Raw genomic sequence first — 27,324 nt, forward strand, 5'->3', positions numbered from 1 at the left:
GATGCTGGGTGGCTCACAGGTATAAGGGAGTCAGATTGGTTACAGTATGGCACTGCCAACACCTATAAAGGTTTGTTTCCCAAGAATTTCACGCAACAACTGGAGTAGGCTTCAGCCGTTGTCTGTCTGTGAGGAAGTTATCAGAAAAGCAGAACTTTGCTCTGCAAACCACATGGTCTCCCACAGCACGGTTGTGTCCTTAGAACCTTCAAAGGGTAATTTCAGAGTTGAAAAGATAATCAGCAAGGTTAAAAGCATCTAATGAACACAATGAAGAGAGGACATGTATATTAGCTGAAAACACAGGAAGCATGGCATTGACCTCGATATAACTATTTCAAACCAACTATGGAAATGAATATGTATTTGCTTATCAAAGTGAAACTCCATGTTTATTTGTGTCCTCCTGGAGTTAATGTTGATTCTTGAATGAACCTTTCACTATCAGTATAACGCTAGTGTAATCCTCCCGATGACAAATTTATGTTTTGCACCATGCACCACATAAACTTGTTGCAGTGCATCACAGTTCAGTAGTTTGTCAAGTAGTCAAATAATCTGTATACTATTAATCTTTAATATGTTTACTGCAAATTGTTTTCATACAACACCTATATGACTGAAAAGCTGTCTTTTCAGTAATGCAATGTAAGTGACCCTACTTTATGTATTTCCTCACCATATATGTCATGCTCCTACATCCAGCACTTCCTGTTGGCTCTGTTTTTGAACAAATCTTGTTGCTTTATTGCCAAAACAAATCTGAGAAGTCGTGTTTGTAATGTATTGTGCATAAAGATTATAAATCCAGAATGATGCTCAAGGGACAAGACTCCTCCACCTACTGGCTGGAAGATGCTTTTCCACTCTTCTATATAATCGACACAGGAATCTGCAGGTCCTTTACAGGTGAAATAAAACAGTATATCAGTTATCTAAAACCATGGCCTCTATTTATCCTTACAGCAAGAGTTTGGCATGTTTTATTCCGTTTAAGTGAAACATACACCAAAATAAATTCAACATTAACAATAGGCATCATAACTGTATCGATGTGTGGTTCTGTGATCAATGTTATTTATTTCACTGCTCGTGCCGGAATAAAGAAAAAGTAAAACAGTGCTGCCCCCTGTCTCCTGTCATTTAAGAGTCTGAATTCCACACAGCCAACCTTCCAACAGTGGGATACGTTTTCACCTGTACCACCTAAACTTTAAACAACAATGGGGTGGAGCATAAAATAGATTTGTTAGCAAAATTAAAATCGACAGGATTAAAGAGACAGTGGCTGCAGGGATACAAAATTGGCTAAGGGACAAAAAGAGAGCATTTGTATTTGATTGTTTTTCAGATTGAAGAGGACACAATGTTTCTTTTGATATATGTTAACGACATAGACTTGGATACGCAGGATATAATTTCAATGTTTCCAGATGATAAGCTCAGAAATGTAAACAATGAGGCAGATAGTAATGGATTTCCAGAGGAAATAGACAGTGAAGTGGACAGGCACTTAGGTGAAGTTTAACACAAATGTGAAGTGATACATTTTGTTAGGAAGAATGAGAACCACCGATATAAACGAAACAGTACAATTTGACAGGGGCTGCAGTAACAGATACACCTAGAGGGCTGGGGGTTATGTATGCAAGTGTTTGAAGGTGGCATGACAAGTTAAAAAAGCTGTTAATAAAGCATACGGCCCTTAACTTTATTAATAAAATTACAACCATAAGGAAATTATGGTTTAAAAGATATAGGTTACGCTTCAGCTGGAATATTATGTTCAGTCTGAACATCATATTTTAGGGAAGATGTCAAGGGCTTGGAGAGGGTGAAGAAATTTACCATGGGCATCACTGGCAAGGCCAGCGTTTATTGCGCATCTCTAATTACCCTTGAGAAGGCTGTGTGCCATCTCTTGACAGCTGCACCAAATGTGATGTTTCTTAAAATTTGTTCATGGGTTGTGGGCTTCACTGGCTAGGCCAGCATTTATTGCCCTTCCCTAATTGTCCTTGAAAAGGTGGCAGTGAGTCGCCTTCTTGAACCGCTGTAGTCCCTGTGATGTAGGTGCACCCACAGTGCTGTTAGGGAGAGAGTTCCAAGATTTTGACCAGCAACAGTGAAGGAACGGCGATATATTTCCTAGTCAGGATGGTGAGTGACTTGGAGGGGATCTTCCAGGTGGTGCTGTTCCCATCTGTCTGCTGCCCTTGTCCTTCTAGATTGCAGTGCATCTTGTATTTGGTAAACACTGCTGCCACTGTGTGTTGGTGGTGGAGGGAATGAATGCTTGTGGATGGGGTGCCAATCAAACGGGTTGCTTTGTCCTGGATGGTGTCGAGCTTCTTGAGTATTGTTGGAGCTGCACTCATCCAGGCAAGTGGACAGTATTCCGACTTGTGCCTTATAGATGGTGAACAGGCTTTGGGGAGTCAGGAGGTGAGTTATTCACTGCAGAATTCCCAGCCTCTGACCAGCTCTTGCAGCCATAATATTATATGTAAGTACACCCAGAATGCTAAGGGAATTCCAACAGTTTGACCCAGCGATAAATAAAGAACAGTGATGTATTTCCTGGTAAGGGTGGTGTGTGACTTGGATGGAAAGTTCCAGATGGGTCTGTTCCCATGCATCTACTGGCCATGTCCTTCTAAGTGGCAGAGGTCATGGATTTGGGAGGTAAAAGCAAAAAACTGCGGATGTTGGAAATCCAAAACAAAAACAGGAACAGAAATACCTGGAGAAACTCAGCAGGTCTGGCAGCATTGGCGGAGGAGAGCACAGCTGACGTTTCGAGTCCTCATGACCCTTCACAGAACTAAGTAAAAATAGGAAAGGGGTGAAATATAAGCTGGTTTAAGGGGAGGGGGCATTTGTTGGGACAAGCAGCCAGTAATAGGTGGAGATAACCAAAAGCTGTCACAGACAAAAGAACAAAGAGGTGTTGAAGGTGGTGATATTATATAAAGGAATGTGCTAATTAAAAGTAGAAGACAGGACAGATAAGGTACAGGTAGCTCGAACAGAGGCCCGAACAATCCCCATCCACCACTACTTTCCTCCGTCTGGCTGAACTCTCACACTGAACAATTTCTCCTTTAACTCCTCTCACTTCCTCCAAATAAAAGGTGTGGCTATGGGTACCCGCATGGGCCCCAGCTATGCCTGTCTCTTTATGGGGTATGTGGAACATTCCTTGTTCCAGTCCTACTCTGGCCCCCTCCCACAACTCTTTCTCCAGAACATCGATGATTGCTTTGGTGCTGCTTCATGCTCTTGTCGGGACCTGGAAAAGTTTATTAACTTTGCTTCCAATCTCCACTCCTCCATCATTTTCACATGGTCCATCTCTGACACTTCCCTTTCCTTCCTTGACCTCTCTGTCTCAATTTCTGGTGATAGATGGCCACCAATATCCATTACAAGCCTACCAACTCCCACAGCTACCTTGACTACAGCTCCTCACACCCTGCTTCCCGTAAGGACTCCATCCCATTCTTTCAGTTCCTTTGCCTCCGTCGCATCTGTTCTGATGATGCCACTTTCAAAAACAGTTTCTCTGACTTGTCCTCCTCCTTCCTTAACCGAGGTTTTCCACCCACGTTGGTTGACAGGGCCCTCAACCGTGTCCAGCCCATCTCCCGCGCTTCCGCCCTCACACCTCCTCCTCCCTCCCAGAAACATAATAAGGTCCCCATTCTTCTCACTTATCAACCCACCAACTCCGCATTCAAAGGATCATCCTCCACCATTTCCGCCAACTCCAGCATGATGCCACCACCAAACACATCTTCCCTTCACCCCCCGGCGGCATTCCGTAGGGATCGTTCCCTCCGTGACACCCTAGTTAACCTCGGTTAAGGAAGAAGGAGGACAAGTCAGAGGAACTGTTTTTGAAAGTGGCACCCTAGTTCACTCCTCCATCACCCCCTACTCCTCAACCCCCTCCCACGGCACCTACCCATGTGACCACAGAAGATGCAACACCTGCCCCTTCACTTCCTCTCTCCTCACCGTCAAAGGGCCCAAACACTCCTTTCAAGTGAAGCAGCTTTTCACTTGCACTTCCCTCAACTTACTGCATTCGTTGCTCCCAATGCGGTTTCCTCTGCATTGGAGAGACCAAACACAGACTGGGTGACCGCTTTGCAGAACACCTTCGGTCTGTCCGCAAGCATTACCCAGACCTCCCTGTCGCTTGCCATTTTAACACTCCACCCTGCTCTCATGCCCACATGTCTGTCCTTGGCTTGCTGCATTGTTCCAGTGAAGCTCAACACAAACTGGAGGAACAGCACCTCATCTGCCGACTAGGCACTTTACAGCCTTCCGGACTGAATACTGCGTTCAACAATTTTAGATCTTGAACTCTCTCCTCCATCCCCACCCCCCTCCTGTTTCTTCCCCCTCTTTTTGTCTTTTCCAATAATTTATATAGATTTTTCTTTTCCCACCTATTTCCATTATTTTTAAATGTATTTCCACCCATTGTTTATTTCTACCTTTTAGTATTCCCCCACCCCCACTAGAACTATCTTTACCTGTCTTCTACTCTTAATTAGCACATTCCTTTAGATAATATCACCACCTTCAACACTTCTTTGTTCCTTTGTCTGTGACAGCTTTTGGTTATCTCCACCTATTATTGGCTGCTTGTCCCAACAATCCCCCCCCCCCAACACCCCTTAAACCAGCTTATATTTCACCCCTTTCCTATTTTTACTCAGTTCTTGGGTCATGAGGACTCGAAACGTCAACTGTGCTCTCCTCCGCCAATGCTGCCAGACTTGCTGAGTTTTTCCATGGATTTGGGAAGTGCTGTCGAAGAAGCCTTGGCAAGCTACTGCAGAGCATCTTGTAGATGATACACTCTGCAGACGGTAGTGGAAGGACTAAATGTTTAAACTGCTTGATATGGTGTAAATCAAGTAGGCTGTTTCGTCCTATTGAGCTTCCTGAATGTTGGAAATGCACTCATCCAGGCAAGTGGAGAGTATTCCATCACCTTCCTGGCTTGTGCGTTGTAGGTAGAGGATATGCTTGGGGAATCAGGTGATGATTCAACTGAAGCGGGCTATATAAATACACATTATAAAACACATATTGGAAAAAGTATAGTTCCCTTCAGTTGCTCTTTATATGAATCTTGGACGCTAAATTTTACTTCCTTGTATTCTGTTAATTCAAAATCATTTTTGTACAATTTAAATTCAGGTTGACAAATCATTTAAAGTAAGCATACATTGTAGAAGTAAATCAAATGGGCCATGAAAGGGTAAATTCTGTAAAATATTACTGAATATCAGCAGATGGCAAATAGATTAAGTGGATTCTTCATGTCAGTTTTCACAAAGGATAACCAAAGTCAAATTTTAGCCATAGTAAATAAAAGGGCTATGGGACTCATAGCACATGTAGAAGTTAGTAAAGAAAAAAGGTTATGCAGTAACTTGAAGGATTAAATATCCACTTGCTTTGTGTGTTAGATGTAATGCAACCTAGAAGGAAGGAATTAATGTTACTTTGGCAAATATTTTTCAATACTCCATAAATACAGGAGTAGTTGAGAACTGAAGAATGGCAAAGATGTTTCCAACAACTTGCACATATATATCACCTTTAACATTGCAAAATGTCTCAAGGTGCTTCATAAGAACATAATCACAGACAAAAATTGACACAGCCAAAAAACGATCTATTAGGGCGGGTAACCAAAAGCTTGGTCTAAAAGATGGGTTTTCAAGGAGCACCTTAAAGGAGAGATGTATAGGGATTTAGGGAGGAAATCCCAGAGACATCTAGACAGCTTAAGGCATAGCTGCCAAGGATAGATGAAAGAACTGTAGGGTACTCAGGAGGACAAGAGTTGCAGGAAAGCAAAGTTTTACATAGGGTTTACGGCAAAGAAATAGATCATTCAGCCCGACCACTCCATGCCAGCGTTTATATTCCATCCATCTTTCCTCATCTACTATCATAACCCTGTATTCCCTTCTCTTTCATATGCTTGTCTAGCTTCCCCTTAAATATATCTATTCTAACTGCTTTAGCCACTCCCTAGTAGCAACTTCCAGATTTTTACCATTCTGGGTAAGCAAGTTTCTTCTGAATTCCCTATTGAATTTCTTGGTGACGCTCTCATATTGATGGTGCCAGTTATGCTATTCTCCACATAAGGAAACATTCCCTCAATAAAAATGTTTCATAATTTTAAAGACTGCTATCAGGTTCCCAAACCTTCTTGTGTCAAGAGAAAAAGAGATGTTCTTTGAGGGCTGGAGGAGATTTGAGAGATCGGGAGGGGGAAGCCATGGATGGATTTGAGAACACAAAACATGTAGCACGGCAGAAAATCTGGTAATTGCTGGCTAACTGTTCTAACATGTAAAGTGGGGAAAATGGTTGCAGGGATTCTACAAGATTCTTTAAACAAATTCATGAAGGCAAAGGAGCTGAATTTCCATGGGTATTTTCACAATCTTCAGCTGCAACTTCCACAGATTTGAAGAGATCCTGGAGAAACACCATAACCACTAGATCACGCTCAGTATGCTTTAACAGAACCTTGGTAAGAGTAACTGTGAGGCTTTCAGTGCTGCTTGGACAGCAACTTGTGATGGCCCATGTGCTGTCGAAGAAAAATAACTATATTTTAGGTTGGGATGTTGGTCCCTTAAGAACTAGGTTTCTCTGATTGGGGATTTCTGGTAAAGTACCTGACTTTCAGTAAATGATCATATGACCAAGTTCCTTGGGAGATAAACAATGGAATAGCAGGGTAACCAGAAGTTAATTATAGGAGTGTGTAGATTGTGAGTGTGGTTCTGTTTGAAGAAGGGTTTTTGGTTTTTTAGTTTTAGAACAAGCTGGGGTACAGGAAACATCCCTTTCAAACAGGAATCCGTGACATCTTCTGTGTTGGCTAAAAGAGTTACTGAAGGACTCCCAACGGACAGCTGAACTCCTGGATTGCCACATTGAGAAGGAGAGAAAGGGAGTTTTAGATGCAAGACCCCAGAGTAAAAGAATAATAGAACTAGGAGAGCTCTGACCTGGGATGGTGATATTTCAGATGCTAATGATGCCTGTGTTGAAAGGAGAGTCTTCAACCAGGAACAGTTGGAAGAGATTTGAGGGGAAAGGCTTGTGGAAAGTAAGCGCAAGGTCCAAGGAATCACAACCCTTATTTGAAACAGTCCTCAGACCAAACGGTTAACCTTCCAATTTCTGATAAATATCTGACTTGAGTTTTTTTGGGGGGTGTATGTCAAATGAGTATAAAAGGAAATTTGAGAAGTCCAGTTTATATTATAAGTAACTGTGTTCATTGTACTTTTAATATCTTTAATGTAACCGGCTCTTTAAGGTAGAGTGCTGCTATTAGTAGTCACGTTCTTCACTGATCTTGTTGTAGTAACATTCTTGTGTTTTAAAAAGTGAACCTTGTGGCTTCAATCTTTTAGTAAATCCCTGGATTTTTCAGACTCTTTAAAAAAAAATGTTACTGTTCTCTACCATGATCATAGCATACCTCTGGAGTCCACATGTATATAGAGAAACATGGAAATCCAGAGTCTGACTTGCTCTACAAGATGTCCTATAAAGTAGCCTGCTGATATAGAAGCCTTGCAAGGACAGGAATTTGGTACTTAGCCACTAGGTACCCTCTAAACTTGCAAGAAGATTAGGGCTTGTTCATTCAAGTACAAGTGAATAATTAACAGTCTAATAACTCAACTGCCAAACATTGGCATTAATAATTAACATTTATGAATATGGAGTTGCATTGCTTCAGATTTTAATGTTGGAGATAAAAAAAATAAAATTACTTTTTCTTTGTCTCTTATCTCTCTTAATCCCATCTTTGTTTCCCTCTCTATTTTGCTTTCTGTACATGATTTTGTATTGAATTAAATATCCTAACTTACATTTCCTGGTTTAGAATCTGCTTGGCTCAGTGAGGATTCGTCAATCTGACTAGTTGAAAGGACTTGCTTTCCTCAAAAATTCCCCAGATCTCTCCTGTATAGGGGGCCTCACTGTATCGGACCTCTGGTGACCGAGTTGTTGCTCAAAGTCCTTAGACAATTGTAAGCGCAATGAACGGTGAATTCCATTCATTTGCGACTGATTCTCTATATGTGATTTAAGGTGTCTTTAGCATAAGGTTTGCCAATGACACTGAATTACATAAGGAAGAAAGGAGAACATCTTCAGGGGTCTTGGACCAATTATTGCTAAAGAATTGGGAGCTGGATTTAATGGAGTGTGATCCAAGCTTAATATATATTGAAGTGGACATTAGTAAACAATTATGACATGAAAAGGCTTCATTTGCAGTGAAATTTAATTTCTAAGCAGATAAGTATGTGGGATGAGAAACACTATTCAAAGTTCAGAGGGGCAGACCACTTAAAACTGATTTAAAAGGAAAACAAGCGAAAAACAAAAGGATGAGGTTAAGGAAATCAGATGCAGTCACCATATTTATAGCAGGAATGTTGATGCTTGCGCAATTTGCTTGCTACACACTGTGGACAGTAAAATTAAGGACATAAGAACCATACAGGCCCTTGAGCTTGCTCCGCACTTAATATAATCCTGGCTGATCACTGACCTTAAGTCCACTTTCAGCCTGCTCCCCATTTCCCTTGACTGCCTGAGACATCAAAAATCTGTCCATCTCTTCTTTAAATATATTCAATGATGGAGCATCCACAGCCCTCTAGGGTTACAGAATTCCTGAGTGAAGAAATCTCTCACTTCAGTCCTAAATGATAGGTCCCTTATCCTGAGGCTGCGCCCCCATATTGTAAGTTCCCAGCCAGGAGAAACAACCTGTCAATATCTACCCTACCAAGTCCCTTCAGAATCTTGTGTACTTCAATGTGATCACCTCATTCTTCTAAAGTCCAGGGAGTATAGGCACAATTTACTCAGCCTCTCATCAAAGAAGAACTCTCTCATCCCAGGAACCAATTTAATGAATCTTCAGTGCCTCCATTGTAAGTATATTCTTCTTTAAATATGGAGGCCAAAACTACACATAGTATTCCAGGTGTCGTCTCACCAAAGCCCTATATAATTGTAGTAAGACTTTGTCTTGTACTCCATTCCACTTGCAATAATAACATGCCATTTGCCTTCCCAATTGCTTGCTGCACCTGCAGATAAAGATGTGGGGTGAGAAACACTATTCAAGGTTCAGAGGGGCAGACCACTCAAAACTGATTTAAAAGGAAAACAAGCGAAAAACAAAAATCAAAATGATGAGTTTGAGGAAATCCGATGCAGTCGCCATATTTATAGCAGGTATGTTGATGTTTGCGTGATTTGCTCACGACACGCTGTGGACAGTAAAATTAAGAACACAAAAACCATACAGTCCCTCGAGCTTGCTCCGCACCTAATACAATCTCTGTTCCTTGTAGGGATACATCCAAGTCCCCCTGAACACCAACATTCACAAGTTTCACACCTTTTAAAAATATCTTGCTTTCCTATTCTATGAAAGTGAATAATATGTCACATTTCCCCACATTACACTCCATCTGCCACCTTGTCGCCCACTTATTTAACCTTTTATATATCTTCCAGTCTGTCGTCTCCTCATAGCTTACATTCCCACCTAGCTTTGTATCATTAGCAAACTTAGATACATTACATCTCTTCATCTAAATAATGAATAGAGATTGTGAGTAGCTGAGGCCCCAGTGCGGATCCTTGAGGTACTCCATTAGTCACAACCTGCCAACTTGAAAATGCCCCATTTACCCCCCGCTCCTTGTCCATTCACCAATCCTCTATCTGTGCTAATACTCTAAATCAATGAGCCACTATCTTGTTTATTAACCTTATGTACGTTACCTTATCAAATGCCTTTTGGAAATCCAAGTACACTACATCTATTGGTTCCCCTTTATCAACCTTACTAGTTACACCCTCAAGAAGCTCCAATGAATTTGTCAAACAGAATTTCCCTTTTGTAAAGCCATGTTGACATTGTCTGATAAGGTACTAACAGTTTTTTTAAAAAGAGACCGGAAATCTCACTTTGCAACTGCCTCTAATTCTTAACAATTGCATCCAGAATCTTATCACCAGGATAATCACATTTTGGTGAATAAACAGTTGTAAGTAGTTTATTGAAACTGCTTAAACACCCAACTTTCTCTGAAATCAACACAGCTATTTATATAGGATATACAGGAGAGTAACTGACCATATGACTCAACCAGTCCATGCCACTGTTCACGTTTCACTCAACCCTCGTCCCATCTTTCCTCATCTAAATCTATCATCAGAACCATCTATTTCCTTCTCCCTCATAGGCTTGTCTAGCTTCCCTTTAAATGCATCCATACCAGGCTTGTCCAACTTTTTTGAGCGAGGGGCCACATTTCAATTTTTTTCTCACTAAGGGGGCAAATTTAGGAAAGATAAAATTTGGCACAACGTTAAACATGGATTGCAATAAAATGTTGAGGTATGAAGAAAAGAAACTGCCTGCTGAGCAAAAATAAAGCAATGTCAGAGCAATAAACTGATCATTTTAAAAAGAGTAGTTGATAAAGATGGCAATTAGAGTGTGAAGGGGTCAGAATGAGTGCGAGCCGGCTCACACTCAGTCTCAGGGTGCTCACTCACTCACCTCACCCACTTTGAGAGTGCCAACCCTGAGACTGGGCGTGAGCCAGGCACTCTCTCGCCCACACGTCCTCCGCCTCGCCCACGCGCTCCGTCTGCCTCGCTCGGGCGCTCACTGTCTGCGTCACCCGCGCACTCACTGTCTGTCTATCTGACCCACACACTCTCTGTCTCACTCACACCCACTCACTCACCCTGTCTCACACACACTGTCTCACAGCTAAAACAAAAACAGAATTACCTGGAAAAACTCAGCAGGTCTGGCAGCATCGGCGGAGAAGAAAAGAGTTGACGTTTCGAGTCCTCATGATCCTTCGACAGACTCGAAACGTCAACTCTTTTCTTCTCCGCCGATGCTGCCAGATCGGCTGAGTTTTTCCAGGTAATTCTGTTTTTGTTTTGGATTTCCAGCATCCGTAGTTTTTTTGTTTTTATCTCTGTCTCACAGCTACTCTCCCCTCCCACTGGCAACCACACACTCCCCTCCTGTTCAGCAGGCATATTTCCCCCCCTTCCCCACCCCAAACACTCGGCAGCCGCTCTCTCGCTCCCTCAGCTCGTCAGCGACTCTCTAGTCCCCCCCCTTCAGTGGACTCACTGCTGCTGCACTGGTCTTCAGGCCTCAGGAAGCTGCTCTTCCAATCAGAGGCTATTTCTTTCCAACATTTGCTGCCAATAGGCTTGGTTGTGAGCAAACACAGAGAAATAGCCCGTGACCGATGGAGCAGCATGTCACAAAATCCTTGACTTCGCTTATCAGCATTTTGACCACCAGGTCCACAGGCTGGGTAGTTGCCCACATGCTGCGTGTTGGACAAACCTCATCTAAAGTATTCGCTTTAACCACTCCCTATGGAGCAAGTTCCACATTCTTATCTCTCTTTGGGTGAAGAATTTTCTTCTGAATTCTGTATTGGATTTCTTCGTGACTATCTTAAATTGATGGCCTCTCGTTATGCTCTTTCCCACAAGACGAAACATCCTCTGTGTATCCACTCTATCAAAACATTTCATAATTTTAAAGACCTCTATTAGGTCATCCTTCAGTCTTATTTCAAGAGAGAGGGAGAGACGTGGTCCATCAATCCTGTCCTGATGTGTTTACCCATATATTTCTGATATCACCCTTGTAAAATTTCTTTGCACCCTCTCCAGTGCTTTTATATCCTTTTTATAATTTGGCGACCAGAACTGCACACAGTCCTCTAAGTGTGGTTTGACCAAGGTAGAATACAGGTTTAGCATAATTTCTTGACACTTCACTTATATCCCTCTAGAAATAAAATCTAGTACCTGGTTTCCTTTTTCTATGGCCTTGATAATCTGTGGTGCAACTTTTAGTGATTGGTCAATTATTTAACTCAATGATATATGGGCCAGGTACTCAATGAGCTGCCTAAAATAGTCAGTGCATATAATGCATTATAAGTAAGTTATTTGTAATTTATTACAACGGTAATGGAGAATGGTTAGTGTTACTTACCCTCTATAGGTAGATGACTGCCTAAGTGCGAATGGTGTAAGTAGTGGAGACTCTACATACAGGGACAAGGCATCCAGCAAAACAGTAGACACTTAACAATGGAATTCTAAATGGAATTCTTCAACACCTCATACTACTGATCCAAATATCTACCCAAGCTGAAATCTGAATTAAAACTTTAGGAAAAAGTAAAAGGGTTTGACAGTAATTATTCCCAGATCCCAGAAGCATAACGGATGAATGTGAGGCCATCATCAATAAGGCAAACAGGATGTAAGGGTAGTGGGTGAGCACTGGTTACAAATGAAAGAAGTTTAACTGAGAGTATAGATCAAGGCTGATGCCTGATCTGGAACATGACAGTTTTTACATCCTATGTATTACCCAGGTTTGATGGGCCTAAATTACAAAGAAAAGTTCAAACAATTTTCATTTTTTCTGAAGTAAAAACATGACACTAGACTACAAAATAACAGAGTACTGATGTGGTTAAAGCAAACAAGCTAACAGTAACCACAATTTGTTGACACAGGTTCATAAATACAAGCTTAAAGAAAGATGACTTTGACTTTCCTTCCTGTGGAATAGAATTAATTGATTCAAGATTAACTGATACCTTTAAAATGGTAAGGGATCAACTTATGTCAAGTAAAGGAAATGAGGGATGTTGGGATATTAATAGCAATGCTTGATTTCACTTTTTAGAAGAAATTTAACTTTCCCTAAGGTAGAAAGTTCATAGGTGGCATCTGTGATTGAATAATTATACACTGACCTGAATGGAGTGGGTTTATTGGGCCAAATGGGCCCTTCTTGTTCAAAATTTATCTAATCATTTGAATCATAGTTAGACAGCACAGCAAGCATTTCAACCCATTGGCACAGCTATCTGATTAACCCCACTACTCTACTCTTTCCCCACAGACTTATAATTTCTTATTTTACTTAAATCTATATGAAAAGTATTGAACCTGCTTTCATCATCCTTTCAGACAGTTCATCTCAGACCTTAATTTACCATATAAAAAAATTTTCCTTCACGTCCCTGGTTCTTTTGTCTATTATCTTAAATGTGTGTCCTTTGGTGACCAACTCTTCTTCCAGTGGAACATTTCTCCTGATTTACTCTATCAAAACCCCAGATGATCTTGAACATGTCTTCCTTAAGTTAATCTTCTCTGCTCAATGGAAAATAATCTCAGTTTTCCTAGTGTCACCATGTAACTGAAGTCCCTCAAACCTTTTTATAATTCTTGCAAATCTCCTCTGCACCCGTTCAGACCCATAAGAGCTATGGGCAGTTGGATGGGCAGTTTTAAAAATGTGCGCTGCAGATGGATTTCCATCAAGGAGTCTCAGAGATATTACAAAAACTAGGTATATGAGGACTTTATAAATACGGACTGCACTAATTATAGGCAGCCCCTTGCTTGCTTCTAAACACTGAATCACAGCTAACAAAGCCTCAGGTGATGAAACTTTCATTGAAATTTCACATTCACTTTTTTTTGCTGAATTGAATTCCAGGCACACAGATCCTTCAAATATATCCACTTGCTGCAAACCACAATAAGAAATTTTCAAATTTGATTTTAGCTTGGGAGCATTATTGAACTTGTAATATCCAGAGCTCTCGTGAACTGATGGGTTAGAATAGCATGAACTTGCTGACAAGGACTACTGTGTGCTTGCCTGATCTGAACAGAGCTCAGCACCCTAATTAACTTTTGTTAACATGGGTACCAAGCTTCATCACAACTTTAACATTGACACTCCTCGAATACTACTACTTAATGCTAACTGGAATCAAATGAAACTCTAGCTCTGGGAACTGGTTCTTGGTCTTTGACAGCAAGTACAATGGCCAAAGTCTTGATACTGCTGAAACCAAAATTGGCGCAAGCTTAACTCATTAAACTGAAGTTCAAGGTACAGGTTAAAAGAGCTCAATATCCCAATTGATAAGATTGTTCTGCATTCTCTTGATGACAGTGGGTAAATGCATGTGGCACTGATGTAGCACTCAGCCATACAGATCAAACCTTTGTTGTCTGTCAGCTTCAAAATAGACAATTACTTTCTGTGAGCTTTAAAATAGACAACCACTTTCTGTGTGCACAGCTTGCATTGACAGTCACCTGAATAAATCAGGTGCATTTCCAAAAGATGAAAAAGAGGTTCCAAGGAAAAAAAAAAAATCGAAGTAATAAAAGAGCAGGGGGAAAAAAGGATAATGAAAATACTAATAGGCACTGTAGTAACAGATTGATCAAAACCACTAAGAGATAAAAAGGACAAGCTTACAGTGGAAAGCGAGAGGATGTTAGGGCTGGTTAGTAAGTGCTTTACATCAGTTTTCACGTAGAGGTTAATGCAGGTGGTCAGTATTCACACACATGATAAAAAAGATACTCAGGCTTCAGGTTGACAAATCACCAAGACCAGGTGATTCTCATCCAAGGAGTGAAGCTGGGGAAGAAATGGTGGAGACTCTGGAAACTTGTGCCAGAGCATGGAACAAGGGGCAAGGTTGGGGGAGACGGGTGGCATATAGAACTTCCCTCTTCCGCATTCAGGATCTTCCCAGAGATGGTTAAAAAAGGTTCAACTTCAAAAGATTTGTGGCATAGATCTGTAGATATAATAGAGATTATAGGGCAACTGTAAAGAATGTGCCTATCAGCATCTATAATAGGCTTTTATTGTACACACTGCAAACAGGAATATGCCAGCATGATGAGAGCTAACTCCACACTGAATAACTGTACAATGAGTACCACCTTGCTGCAGAACCAATCTACAAACAAAAATGGACTGCAATTCAGTTCCCATTATTTTTTTTCTGTATTAACTGAATACTTTTCCTCAACCTGCAATTCTACTGGTGATTTACACCCAGGCCCATTCATCATCCCCCATTACCCAGGTTCAGTTCCACTCTTTTACCATTTTCTTTGCTTTAATTCTACAAATTCCATCCTTAATTTCTCTACTGGTTCTTGCCTGTTTTGCTGTCTCTATTTGTCTTTTAATTCTCAGAAAAGGCAATTATTCTTGTACTTAAATATTGCTTTACTGCTCCCTTCTCCAAACATCTTTTAATTCCCAGCAGAACATGAAGGTTCCAGCTGGAACCAAACAGTGCCTGTGCTCAGCATCAGAAAACAAATTCATTAGCTGCATCTGCTATCAGATATCCAACTCAAGACTTTACTTCCCATCCAGTTTTAAAGCTCGTATTCCACTGACCTCAATACCATTTTGTCAGACTCAACAGGTACTGCCTTTTCAATAATACAAAACAATTCATGAAAGAAGCCATTTGCTTCCATCACAATTTTAGTCAATGCAACAATGCAAAATATTATGTACTCCAGTGAAACATCACTAAAGATGGCTTTTGAAAATTGCTCAGTAACTTGTTTCTTTTTAAACAGTGCTTTTTGCATCCAGTATCAACTGTATTTTACAAACATGGACTGTAGGCCGAAGCAGTGCAGTAGAGTTGTATCCTCCATGCTACAGGATAATGATTTGGATCATTTACTTGACTGGTATATCAAGAGCTGCAATGGAGGCAAATATAGTAAAACAGGCTTAAATGTCAAGGATTGCCTAAAATGGCCGTTAGCTGCCAGTCTGAATACTTTTTTACTGTTGGCCCGCACTGCGTACGCAATTCAGAGGCATGGGGGGATAATTTTAACTGTAGATGACGGTGTGAAACTAACAATATTGAATTAGCCACCACGCAAGATTTGACATCACGAAAGGAAATTAGGACAGGGTGTATAAGAGGCTGAAATTTGATAGCCGGTTTTCCACCAGAGCCCACAGTTAAACTAATCCCCATGCCCTTTAAACATGACAACGTCAATTACAAGACATGGCTTTATCTTACTAAACCACCATTGCAGACCCTCTCATGAAAGGCAGTCCCAGGTAAAGGAGTCGCTGTTGGTTCCTTGCTTTCTGTCAAAGCCCTAGGCTGATGGATAAATACACTGAATTTCACACCTTGGTTATCTGCAGCTCGAACAAACCCACTGTTTGCTGTCATTGTGATTGCCTTCAAGGCATCTCCAGTGCCAAAGATCGTAATAGAGCGACTGTTAATTTTTGCACTGGCTTCCAATCTGGAAGCCCGTTCAGAAGGCTGGTCAGGTACAACCGTGATTTCCTGTAATAGCTTCTGTGCCCGGGCCTTTTCTCCAGGGCCGCCCAATGTCTCAAGAATGGCTTGAAAATCTTTCACTGCTGACTCACATGCAAATAACTCTTTGTCCTTCATGAAGGCCTGCAGCTTAGGCAAGACACTTTCCACCCTTTCCTGGGAAGCTTGCTCTGTCAGCACTTTCTCCTTAAAGATGAAGCAACAGCCTCCATGACTTACTGCCGATACAAAGGTGATCAGGGTGGTTATGTCTAAATTGACACGGTTGCAGAAATCCACTTTGACTTCAGCGGGAAAGGCAACACTGGCAACGATTGTAGATCGATCTACTTTTGTCACTTGCAGAGGCTCCTCCAAGTCTTCATCAGAATCAGCGGAATTATCAGCGAAATTATCAGCCTCCTCCACGAAATCAATCACTGAATTCACAGCTACAATATCTCCCCGTACAGACAGCCCCATTTCTTTCAGTCTCTCTACCATGGGGCTAGAAATGCCATTATAAAAGGCAAACACAATATGTGGATTACTGTACTGCACCAGCTGCTGTTTGCTTGCTTCCAAATAATCTTCTGCTTGTTCAACAATACTTTTGTCTCCATATTGGCCTCTCCCTACCCAGATACTGTGCAGCGCCTCGGCTTTCCGACCGATGGCTTTGACCCAGGTGAGGCCTCCATTTGCAACGACATCCACCACAAGCGACTGCTTTTCACCAGAACGTTCCTGATAGTTGAAAACATGCAGAAGGCTGACCACGTCCTCCAGGCTCTCTGCCGACTCAATGACCGCCTTCAGGTGGGTGAGGTTCGTGCTCTGCAGGTGCGACTCCTTCACTGAAACCTTGCCCGCTTCTACTTTCCGTAAGAACTTCAGCTCAGCCTTCAGCTTGCCACAGAGCTTTGGTCCGCCCTGCACCCCACCAACACGGGATCGGGACAGTGCCTCTGCCCTCTCCAGCAGCTCCTGGGCTTCGGCGATCCTCTCTGACAGAATCTTGTGGAGGGACATGGCATCCCTAAAAAACAAAATATCTGCACTCAGGGTTGTTACTGGTGGTGGGTTGTTGTGGGACAAGCACATTACTCAGATAGTGGACACTTAGATATACTAGTGACCAGGTCAAGGGGCTCACAAATTGGGACACATGCAAGTCAGCAGCCACTGCTCAAATCCTTGCAGATTCAAGCCTAAACCAAGTAACAGGCTATCACTCCAGTGCCTTACTGAGGGAGTGCTGCACTACTGGAAGTAGCTTCTTAAACCAAGGCCTGTTGCCCTCTCAGATACATGTAAACAATCCCATGTCATCCTTCAAGAAGAGCAGGGAGTATTCCTGGTGTCATGGCCCATATTTAATCTTCAATAAACTTATATCTCACTGCTCTTTGTGAGAGCCTTTTGTGTTTTCTAAGTGAGTGACTCCAACCCAAAGTTTGTTATTGGCAGCAAAGCACTTTGGGACATCTGGAGTCAAAAATGGTGCCACAAAAATGCGAGTTCTTCCTGTTTTAGTCGAGGACCTGTCGGCTATCTTTACCATACTGAAATTCCCCTCCAGAACACATACTTAACAGGGAAGGTGACAACACTTCAAAAATACTTTAATGCTGTAAAACTCTTCTTCCCCAGTCCACGTCCCCAGTCAATCTAAGTCTACAAGTCATTGTTCGCCATCATTTACAGAATGCCTTTTTGAAATCTGCAACTCAGTACCCAGATTACTTCTTAAAGCTGTCCTATCCCCAAAGACATTCTCTCTTCCGCCCACCCCCCTGCCACCCCAACTGCCTCTCTCCCCTACAAGTCTCTCTTTTCTCACTCTTTTGCTCCTAGTCTTACATTCTCTCTCCCCCCAGTCTCTCACTTTCTCTCTCTCCCGCCAGTCTCTCTCTTTCTCTCTCTCTCCCGCCAGTCTCTCTCTTTCTCTCTCTCTCCCGCCAGTCTCTCTCTTTCTCTCTCTCTCCCCCCAGTCTCTCTCTTTCTCTCTCTCTCCCCCCAGTCTCTCTCTTTCTCTCTCTCTCCCCCCAGTCTCTCTCTTTCTCTCTCTCTCCCCCCAGTCTCTCTCTTTCTCTCTCTCTCCCCCCAGTCCCTCTCTTTCTCTCTCTCTGGCCCACCACCCCGTCTCTCTCTCTCTCTCTGGCCCTCCACCCCGTCTCTCTCTCTCGCTCTCGCTTTGGCCCACCATCCCGTCTCTCTCGCTCTGGCCCACCACCCCGTCTCTCTCGCTCTGGCCCACCACCCCGTCTCTCTCGCTCTGGCCCACCACCCCGTCTCTCTCGCTCTCTCTGGCCCAACACCCCGTCTCTCTCGCTCTCTCTGGCCCACCACCCCGTCTCTCTCTCTCTCTCTGGCCCACGACCCCGTCTCTCTCTCTCTCTCTCTCTCTGGCCCACCACCACGTCTCTCTCTCTCTCTCTCTCTGGCCCACCACCACGTCTCTCTCTCTCTCTGGCCCACCACCACGTCTCTCTCTCTCTCTGGCCCACCACCACGTCTCTCTCTCTCTCTGGCCCACCACCACGTCTCTCTCTCTCTCTGGCCCACCACCACGTCTCTCTCTCTCTCTGGCCCACCACCACGTCTCTCTCTCTCTCTGGCCCACCACCACGTCTCTCTCTCTCTCTCTCTCTGGCCCACCACCACGTCTCTCTCTCTCTCTCTCTCTGGCCCACCACCACGTCTCTCTCTCTCTCTCTCTCTCTCTGGCCCACCACCACGTCTCTCTCTCTCTCTCTCTGGCCCACCACCACGTCTCTCTCTCTCTCTCTCTCTCTCTGGCCCACCACCACGTCTCTCTCTCTCTCTCTCTCTCTCTCTCTCTGGCCCACCACCACGTCTCTCTCTCTCTCTCTCTCTCTCTCTCTCTCTCTCTGGCCCACCACCACGTCTCTCTCTCTCTCTCTCTCTCTCTGGCCCACCACCACGTCTCTCTCTCTCTCTCTCTCTGGCCCACCACCACGTCTCTCTCTCTCTCTCTCTCTGGCCCACCACCACGTCTCTCTCTCTCTCTCTCTCTGGCCCACCACCACGTCTCTCTCTCTCTCTCTCTCTGGCCCACCACCACGTCTCTCTCTCTCTCTCTCTCTGGCCCACCACCACGTCTCTCTCTCTCTCTCTCTCTGGCCCACCACCACGTCTCTCTCTCTCTCTCTCTCTGGCCCACCACCACGTCTCTCTCTCTCTCTCTCTCTGGCCCACCACCACGTCTCTCTCTCTCTCTCTCTCTGGCCCACCACCACGTCTCTCTCTCTCTCTCTCTCTGGCCCACCACCACGTCTCTCTCTCTCTCTCTCTCTCTGGCCCACCACCACGTCTCTCTCTCTCTCTCTCTCTCTGGCCCACCACCACGTCTCTCTCTCTCTCTCTCTCTGGCCCACCACCACGTCTCTCTCTCTCTCTCTCTCTGGCCCACCACCACGTCTCTCTCTCTCTCTCTCTCTGGCCCACCACCACGTCTCTCTCTCTCTCTCTCTCTGGCCCACCACCACGTCTCTCTCTCTCTCTCTCTCTGGCCCACCACCACGTCTCTCTCTCTCTCTCTCTCTGGCCCACCACCACGTCTCTCTCTCTCTCTCTCTCTGGCCCACCACCACGTCTCTCTCTCTCTCTCTCTCTGGCCCACCACCACGTCTCTCTCTCTCTCTCTCTCTGGCCCACCACCACGTCTCTCTCTCTCTCTCTCTGGCCCACCACCACGTCTCTCTCTCTCTCTCTCTCTCTCTCTGGCCCACCACCACGTCTCTCTCTCTCTCTCTCTCTGGTCCACCACCACGTCTCTCTCTCTCTCTCTCTCTCTGGCCCACCACCACGTCTCTCTCTCTCTCTCTCTCTGGCCCACCACCCCGTCTCTCTCTCTCCCTCTGGCCCACCACCCCGTCTCTCTCTCTCCCTCTGGCCCACCACCCCGTCTCTCTCTCTCCCTCTGGCCCACCACCCCGTCTCTGTCTCTCCCTCTGGCCCACCACCCCGTCTCTCCCTCTGGCCCTCCACCCCGTCTCTCCCTCTGGCCCTCCACCCCGTCTCTCTCTCTGGCCCTCCACCCCGTCTCTCTCTCTGGCCCTCCACCCCGTCTCTCTCTCTGGCCCTCCACCCCGTCTCTCTCTCTGGCCCTCCACCCCGTCTCTCTCTCTCTCTCTCTGGCCCACCACCCCGTCTCTCTCTCTCTCTCTCTGGCCCACCACCCCGTCTCTCTCTCTCTCTCTCTGGCCCACCACCCCGTCTCTCTCTCTCTCTCTCTGGCCCACCACCCCGTCTCTCTCTCTCTCTCTCTGGCCCACCACCCCGTCTCTCTCTCTCTCTCTGGCCCTCCACCCCGTCTCTCTCTCTCTCTCTGGCCCTCCACCCCGTCTCTCTCTCTGGCCCTCCACCCCGTCTCTCTCTCTGGCCCACCACCCCGTCTCTCTCTCTGGCCCACCACCCCCTCTCTCTCTCTCTCTCTCTGGCCCACCACCCCGTCTCTCTCTCTCTCTCTCTGGCCCACCACCCCGTCTCTCTCTCTCTCTCTCTGGCCCACCACCCCCGTCTCTCTCTCTCTCTCTCTGGCCCACCACCCCCGTCTCTCTCTCTCTCTCTGGCCCTCCACCCCGTCTCTCTCTCTCTCTCTGGCCCTCCACCCCGTCTCTCTCTCTGGCCCACCACCCCGTCTCTCTCTCTGGCCCACCACCCCGTCTCTCTCTCTGGCCCACCACCCCGTCTCTCTCTCTCTCTCTCTGGCCCACCACCCCGTCTCTCTCTCTCTCTCTCTGGCCCACCACCCCGTCTCTCTCTCTCTCTCTGGCCCACCACCCCGTCTCTGTCTCTCCCTCTGGCCCACCACCCCGTCTCTCCCTCTGGCCCTCCACCCCGTCTCTCCCTCTGGCCCTCCACCCCGTCTCTCCCTCTGGCCCTCCACCCCGTCTCTCCCTCTGGCCCTCCACCCCGTCTCTCTCTCTGGCCCTCCACCCCGTCTCTCTCTCTGGCCCTCCACCCCGTCTCTCTCTCTCTCTCTCTGGCCCTCCACCCCGTCTCTCTCTCTCTCTCTCTCTGGCCCTCCACCCCGTCTCTCTCTCTCTCTCTCTCTGGCCCTCCACCCCGTCTCTCTCTCTCTCTCTCTCTGGCCCTCCACCCCGTCTCTCTCTCTGGCCCACCACCCCGTCTCTCTCTCTGGCCCACCACCCCGTCTCTCTCTCTCTCTCTCTGGCCCACCACCCCGTCTCTCTCTCTCTCTCTCTGGCCCACCACCCCGTCTCTCTCTCTCTCTCTCTGGCCCACCACCCCGTCTCTCTCTCTCTCTCTCTGGCCCACCACCCCGTCTCTCTCTCTCTCTCTGGCCCTCCACCCCGTCTCTCTCTCTGGCCCACCACCCCGTCTCTCTCTCTCTCTCTCTGGCCCACCACCCCGTCTCTCTCTCTCTCTCTCTGACCCACCACCCCGTCTCTCTCTCTCTCTCTCTCTGGCCCACCACCCCGTCTCTCTCTCTCTCTCTCTCTCTCTGGCCCTCCACCCCGTCTCTCTCTCTCTCTCTGGCCCTCCACCCCGTCTCTCTCTCTCTCTCTGGCCCTCCACCCCGTCTCTCTCTCTCTCTCTGGCCCTCCACCCCGTCTCTCTCTCTCTCTCTGGCCCTCCACCCCGTCTCTCTCTCTCTCTCTGGCCCTCCACCCCGTCTCTCTCTCTCTCTCTGGCCCTCCACCCCGTCTCTCTCTCTCTCTCTGGCCCTCCACCCCGTCTCTCTCTCTCTCTCTGGCCCTCCACCCCGTCTCTCTCTCTCTCTCTGGCCCTCCACCCCGTCTCTCTCTCTCTCTCTGGCCCTCCACCCCGTCTCTCTCTCTGGCCCTCCACCCCGTCTCTCTCTCTCTCTCTGGCCCTCCACCCCGTCTCTCTCTCTCTCTGGCCCTCCACCCCGTCTCTCTCTCTCTCTCTGCCCTCCACCCCGTCTCTCTCCCTCTCTCTGGCCCTCCACCCCGTCTCTCTCCCTCTCTCTGGCCCTCCACCCCGTCTCTCTCCCTCTCTCTGGCCCTCCACCCCGTCTCTCTCCCTCTCTCTGGCCCTCCACCCCGTCTCTCTCTCTCTCTGGCCCTCCACCCCGTCTCTCTCCTCTCTCTGGCCCTCCACCCCGTCTCTCTCCCTCTCTCTCTGGCCCTCCACCCCGTCTCTCTCCCTCTCTCTGGCCCTCCACCCCGTCTCTCTCCCTCTCTCTGGCCCTCCACCCCGTCTCTCTCCTCTCTCTCTGGCCCTCCACCCCGTCTCTCTCCTCTCTCTCTGGCCCTCCAGCCCGTCTCTCTCTCTCTCTCTGGCCCTCCACCCCGTCTCTCTCTCTCTCTGGCCCTCCACCCCGTCTCTCTCTCTCTCTCTCTCTCTGGCCCTCCACCCCGTCTCTCTCTCTCTCTCTCTCTCTGGCCCTCCACCCCGTCTCTCTCTCTCTCTCTGGCCCTCCACCCCGTCTCTCTCTCTCTCTCTGGCCCTCCACCCCGTCTCTCTCTCTCTCTCTGGCCTCCACCCCGTCTCTCTCTCTCTCTCTGGCCCTCCACCCCGTCTCTCTCTCTCTCTGGCCCTCCACCCCTCTCTCTCTCTCTCTGGGCCCTCCACCCCGTCTCTCTCTCTCTCTCTGGCCCTCCACCCCGTCTCTCTCTCTCTCTCTGGCCCTCCACCCCGTCTCTCTCTCTCTCTCTGGCCCTCCACCCCGTCTCTCTCTCTCTCTCTGGCCCTCCACCCCGTCTCTCTCTCTCTCTCTGGCCCTCCACCCCGTCTCTCTCTCTCTCTCTGGCCCTCCACCCCCGTCTCTCTCTCTCTCTCTGGCCCTCCACCCCGTCTCTCTCTCTCTCTCTGGCCCTCCACCCCCGTCTCTCTCTCTCTCTCTGGCCCTCCACCCCGTCTCTCTCTCTCTCTCTGGCCCTCCACCCCGTCTCTCTCTCTCTCTCTGGCCCTCCACCCCCCGTCTCTCTCTCTCTCTGGCCCTCCACCCGTCTCTCTCTCTCTCTCTGGCCCTCCACCCCGTCTCTCTCTCTCTCTCTGGCCCTCCACCCCGTCTCTCTCTCTCTCTCTGGCCCTCCACCCCCGTCTCTCTCTCTCTCTCTGGCCCTCCACCCCGTCTCTCTCTCTCTCTCTGGCCCTCCACCCCCGTCTCTCTCTCTCTCTCTGGCCCTCCAGCCCGTCTCTCTCTCTCTCTCTGGCCCTCCAGCCCGTCTCTCTCTCTCTCTCTGGCCCTCCAGCCCGTCTCTCTCTCTCTCTCTGGCCCTCCAGCCCGTCTCTCTCTCTCTCTCTGGCCCTCCACCCCGTCTCTCTCTCTCTCTCTGGCCCTCCACCCCCGTCTCTCTCTCTCTCTCTGGCCCTCCACCCCGTCTCTCTCTCTCTCTCTGGCCCTCCACCCCCGTCTCTCTCTCTCTCCCTGGCCCTCCACCCCGTCTCTCTCTCTCTCTCTGGCCCTCCACCCCGTCTCTCTCTCTCTCTCTGGCCCTCCACCCCGTCTCTCCCTCTGGCCCTCCACCCCGTCTCTCCCTCTGGCCCTCCACCCCGTCTCTCCCTCTGGCCCTCCACCCCGTCTCTCCCTCTGGCCCTCCACCCCGTCTCTCCCTCTGGCCCTCCACCCCGTCTCTCCCTCTGGCCCTCCACCCCGTCTCTCCCTCTGGCCCTCCACCCCGTCTCTCCCTCTGGCCCTCCACCCCGTCTCTCCCTCTGGCCCTCCACCCCGTCTCTCCCTCTGGCCCTCCACCCCGTCTCTCCCTCTGGCCCTCCACCCCGTCTCTCCCTCTGGCCCTCCACCCCGTCTCTCCCTCTGGCCCTCCACCCCGTCTCTCCCTCTGGCCCTCCACCCCGTCTCTCCCTCTGGCCCTCCACCCCGTCTCTCCCTCTGGCCCTCCACCCCGTCTCTCCCTCTGGCCCTCCACCCCGTCTCTCCCTCTGGCCCTCCACCCCGTCTCTCTCTCTGGCCCTCCACCCCGTCTCTCTCTCTGGCCCTCCACCCCGTCTCTCTCTCTGGCCCTCCACCCCGTCTCTCTCTCTGGCCCTCCACCCCGTCTCTCTCTCTGGCCCTCCACCCCGTCTCTCTCTCTGGCCCTCCACCCCGTCTCTCTCTCTGGCCCTCCACCCCGTCTCTCTCTCTGGCCCTCCACCCCGTCTCTCTCTCTGGCCCTCCACCCCGTCTCTCTCTCTGGCCCTCCACCCCCCGTCTCTCTCTCTCTCAACACCCCCCGTCTCTCTCTCTCTCAACACCCCCCGTCTCTCTCTCTCTCAACACCCCCCGTCTCTCTCTCTCTCAACACCCCCCGTCTCTCTCTCTCTCAACACCCCCCGTCTCTCTCTCTCTCAACACCCCCCGTCTCTCTCTCTCTCAACACCCCCCGTCTCTCTCTCTCTCAACACCCCCCGTCTCTCTCTCTCTCAACACCCCCCGTCTCTCTCTCTCTCAACACCCCCCGTCTCTCTCTCTCTCAACACCCCCCGTCTCTCTCTCTCTCAACACCCCCCGTCTCTCTCTCTCTCAACACCCCCCGTCTCTCTCTCTCTCAACACCCCCCGTCTCTCTCTCTCTCAACACCCCCCGTCTCTCTCTCTCTCAACACCCCCGTCTCTCTCTCTCTCTCAACACCCCCGTCTCTCTCTCTCTCTCTCTCAACACCCCCCGTCTCTCTCTCCCCCCCATGCACCCGACACTCTCTCTCTCTCTCTCTCTCCCCCGACTCTCTCTCGCCCCCCCGACTCTCTCTCGCCCCCCCGACTCTCTCTCGCCCCCCCGACTCTCTCTCGCCCCCCCGACTCTCTCTCGCCCCCCCGACTCTCTCTCGCCCCCCCGAATCTAACTCGCCCCACCGAATCTAACTCGCCCCACCGACTCTAACTCGCCCCACCGACTCTAACTCGCCCCCCCGACTCTCTCTCAACCCCCCGACTCTCTCTCACCCCCCCGACTCACTCTCACCCCCCCGACTCTCTCTCTCACCCCCCGACTCTCTCTCTCTCTCACCCCCCGACTCTCTCTCTCTCGCACCCCCCGACTCTCTCTCTCTCACCCCCCGACGCTCTCTCTCTCGCACCCCCCGACTCTCTCTCTCTCGCACCCCCCGAATCTCTCTCTCTCGCACCCCCCGACTCTCTCTCTCTCGCACCCCCCGACTCTCTCTCTCTCGCACCCCCCGACTCTCTCTCTCTCGCACCCCCCCACTCTCTCTCTCTCGCACCCCCCAACTCTCTCTCTCTCGCACCCCCCCAACTCTCTCTCTCTCGCACCCCCCCAACTCTCTCTCTCTCGCACCCCCCCAACTCTCTCTCTCTCACCCCCCAACTCTCTCTCTCTCGCACCCCCCCCACTCTCTCTCTCTCGCACCCCCCCACTCTCTCTCTCTCGCACCCCCCGACTCTCTCTCTCGCACCCCCCGACTCTCTCTCTCTCGCACCCCCCGACTCTCTCTCTCTCACCCCCGACTCTCTCTCTCTCGCACCCCCCGACTCTCTCTCTCTCTCTCACCCCCCGACTCTCTCTCTCGCTCTCTCTCTCTCTCTCTCACCCCCCGACTCTCTCTCTCTCTCACCCCCCGACTCTCTCTCTCTCTCAACCCCCGACTCTCTCTCTCTCTCAACCCCCGACTCTCTCTCTCTCTCAACCCCCCGACTCTCTCTCTCTCTCAACCCCCGACTCTCTCTCTCTCTCGCACCCCCCGACTCTCTCTCTCTCTCTCACCCCCCGACTCTCTCTCTCTCTCTCTCTCTCTCTCACCCCCCGACTCTCTCTCTCTCTCACCCCCCGACTCTCTCTCTCTCTCTCACCCCCCGACTCTCTCTCTCTCTCAACCCCCGACTCTCTCTCTCTCTCAACCCCCGACTCTCTCTCTCTCTCAACCCCCGACTCTCTCTCTCTCTCACCCCCGACTCTCTCTCTCTCACACACCCCCGACTCTCTCTCTCTCACACACCCCCGACTCTCTCTCTCTCAACCCCCGACTCTCTCTCTCTCTCAACCCCCGACTCTCTCTCTCTCTCAACCCCCGACTCTCTCTCTCTCTCTCAACCCCCGACTCTCTCTCTCTCTCAACCCCCGACTCTCTCTCTCTCTCAACCCCCGACTCTCTCTCTCTCTCAACCCCGACTCTCTCTCTCTCAACCCCCGACTCTCTCTCTCTCTCGCACCCCCCCGACTCTCTCTCTCTCTCGCACCCCCCCGACTCTCTCTCTCTCTCGCACCCCCCGACTCTCTCTCTCTCTCACCCCCCCGACTCTCTCTCTCTCTCTCTCACCCCCCCGACTCTCTCTCTCACCCCCCGACTCTCTCTCTCACCCTCCCGACTCTCTCTCTCTCACCCCCCGACTCTCTCTCTCTCTCACCCCCCGACTCTCTCTCTCTCTCTCCCCCCCGACTCTCTCTCTCTCTCTCACCCCCGACTCTCTCTCTCTCTCTCACCCCCCGACTCTCTCTCTCTCTCTCACCCCCCGACTCTCTCTCTCTCTCTCACCCCCCGACTCTCTCTCTCTCTCACCCCCCGACTCTCTCTCTCTCTCACCCCCCGACTCTCTCTCTCTCTCACCCCCCCGACTCTCTCTCTCTCACCCCCCGACTCTCTCTCTCTCTCTCACCCCCCGACTCTCTCTCTCTCTCACCCCCCGACTCTCTCTCTCTCACCCCCCGACTCTCTCTCTCTCTCTCACCCCCCGACTCTCTCTCTCTCTCTCACCCCCCGACTCTCTCTCTCTCTCTCTCTCACCCCCCGACTCTCTCTCTCTCTCTCTCACCCCCCCGACTCTCTCTCTCACCCCCCGACTCTCTCTCTCACCCCCCGACTCTCTCTCTCAGCCCCCGACTCTCTCTCTCTCTCTCTCACCCCCCCGACTCTCTCTCTCTCTCTCTCACCCCCCGACTCTCTCTCTCTCTCTCTCTCTCTCACCCCCCGAATCTCTCTCTCAATCCCCGACTCTCTCTCTCACCCCCCGACTCTCTCTCTCACCCCCCGACTCTCTCTCTCACCCCCCCGACTCTCTCTCTCACCCCCCGACTCTCTCTCTCACCCCCCGACTCTCTCTCTCACCCCCCGACTCTCTCTCTCAC

General features: G+C 49.1%; 2 protein-coding genes across 4 annotated transcripts in view; one reads left to right on the forward strand and one right to left on the reverse strand.

Moving 5' to 3' along the window:
• Positions 1-397, forward strand: part of amph (amphiphysin) — a 289,286-nt gene extending 288,889 nt beyond the window's left edge. The window contains exon 22 of the mRNA XM_041189423.1: positions 1-397. Within this exon, the coding sequence (XP_041045357.1) occupies positions 1-108 (108 nt within the window). The 3' untranslated portion in view covers positions 109-397.
• c6h7orf25 (chromosome 6 C7orf25 homolog) overlaps positions 391-27,324 on the reverse strand; it is a 27,703-nt gene continuing 769 nt past the window's right edge. Inside the window, exons 2-3 of one of the 3 annotated variants that reach the window (XM_041189424.1) lie at positions 16,154-17,328; positions 391-901 (exon numbers count right to left, since the gene is read on the reverse strand). In XM_041189424.1, coding sequence (XP_041045358.1) covers positions 696-901; positions 16,154-17,321 — 1,374 coding nt within the window. In that variant the 5' untranslated portion in view covers positions 17,322-17,328 and the 3' untranslated portion in view covers positions 391-695. Of the gene's footprint in view, positions 902-8,731; positions 9,171-14,820; positions 17,329-27,324 lie in introns of those variants that run through there. The other 2 variants (XM_041189426.1, XM_041189425.1) reach the window with 2 other exon arrangements.

This window comes from Carcharodon carcharias, chromosome 6, assembly GCF_017639515.1.
Source record: "Carcharodon carcharias isolate sCarCar2 chromosome 6, sCarCar2.pri, whole genome shotgun sequence".
Lineage (NCBI taxonomy): Eukaryota > Metazoa > Chordata > Chondrichthyes > Lamniformes > Lamnidae > Carcharodon > Carcharodon carcharias.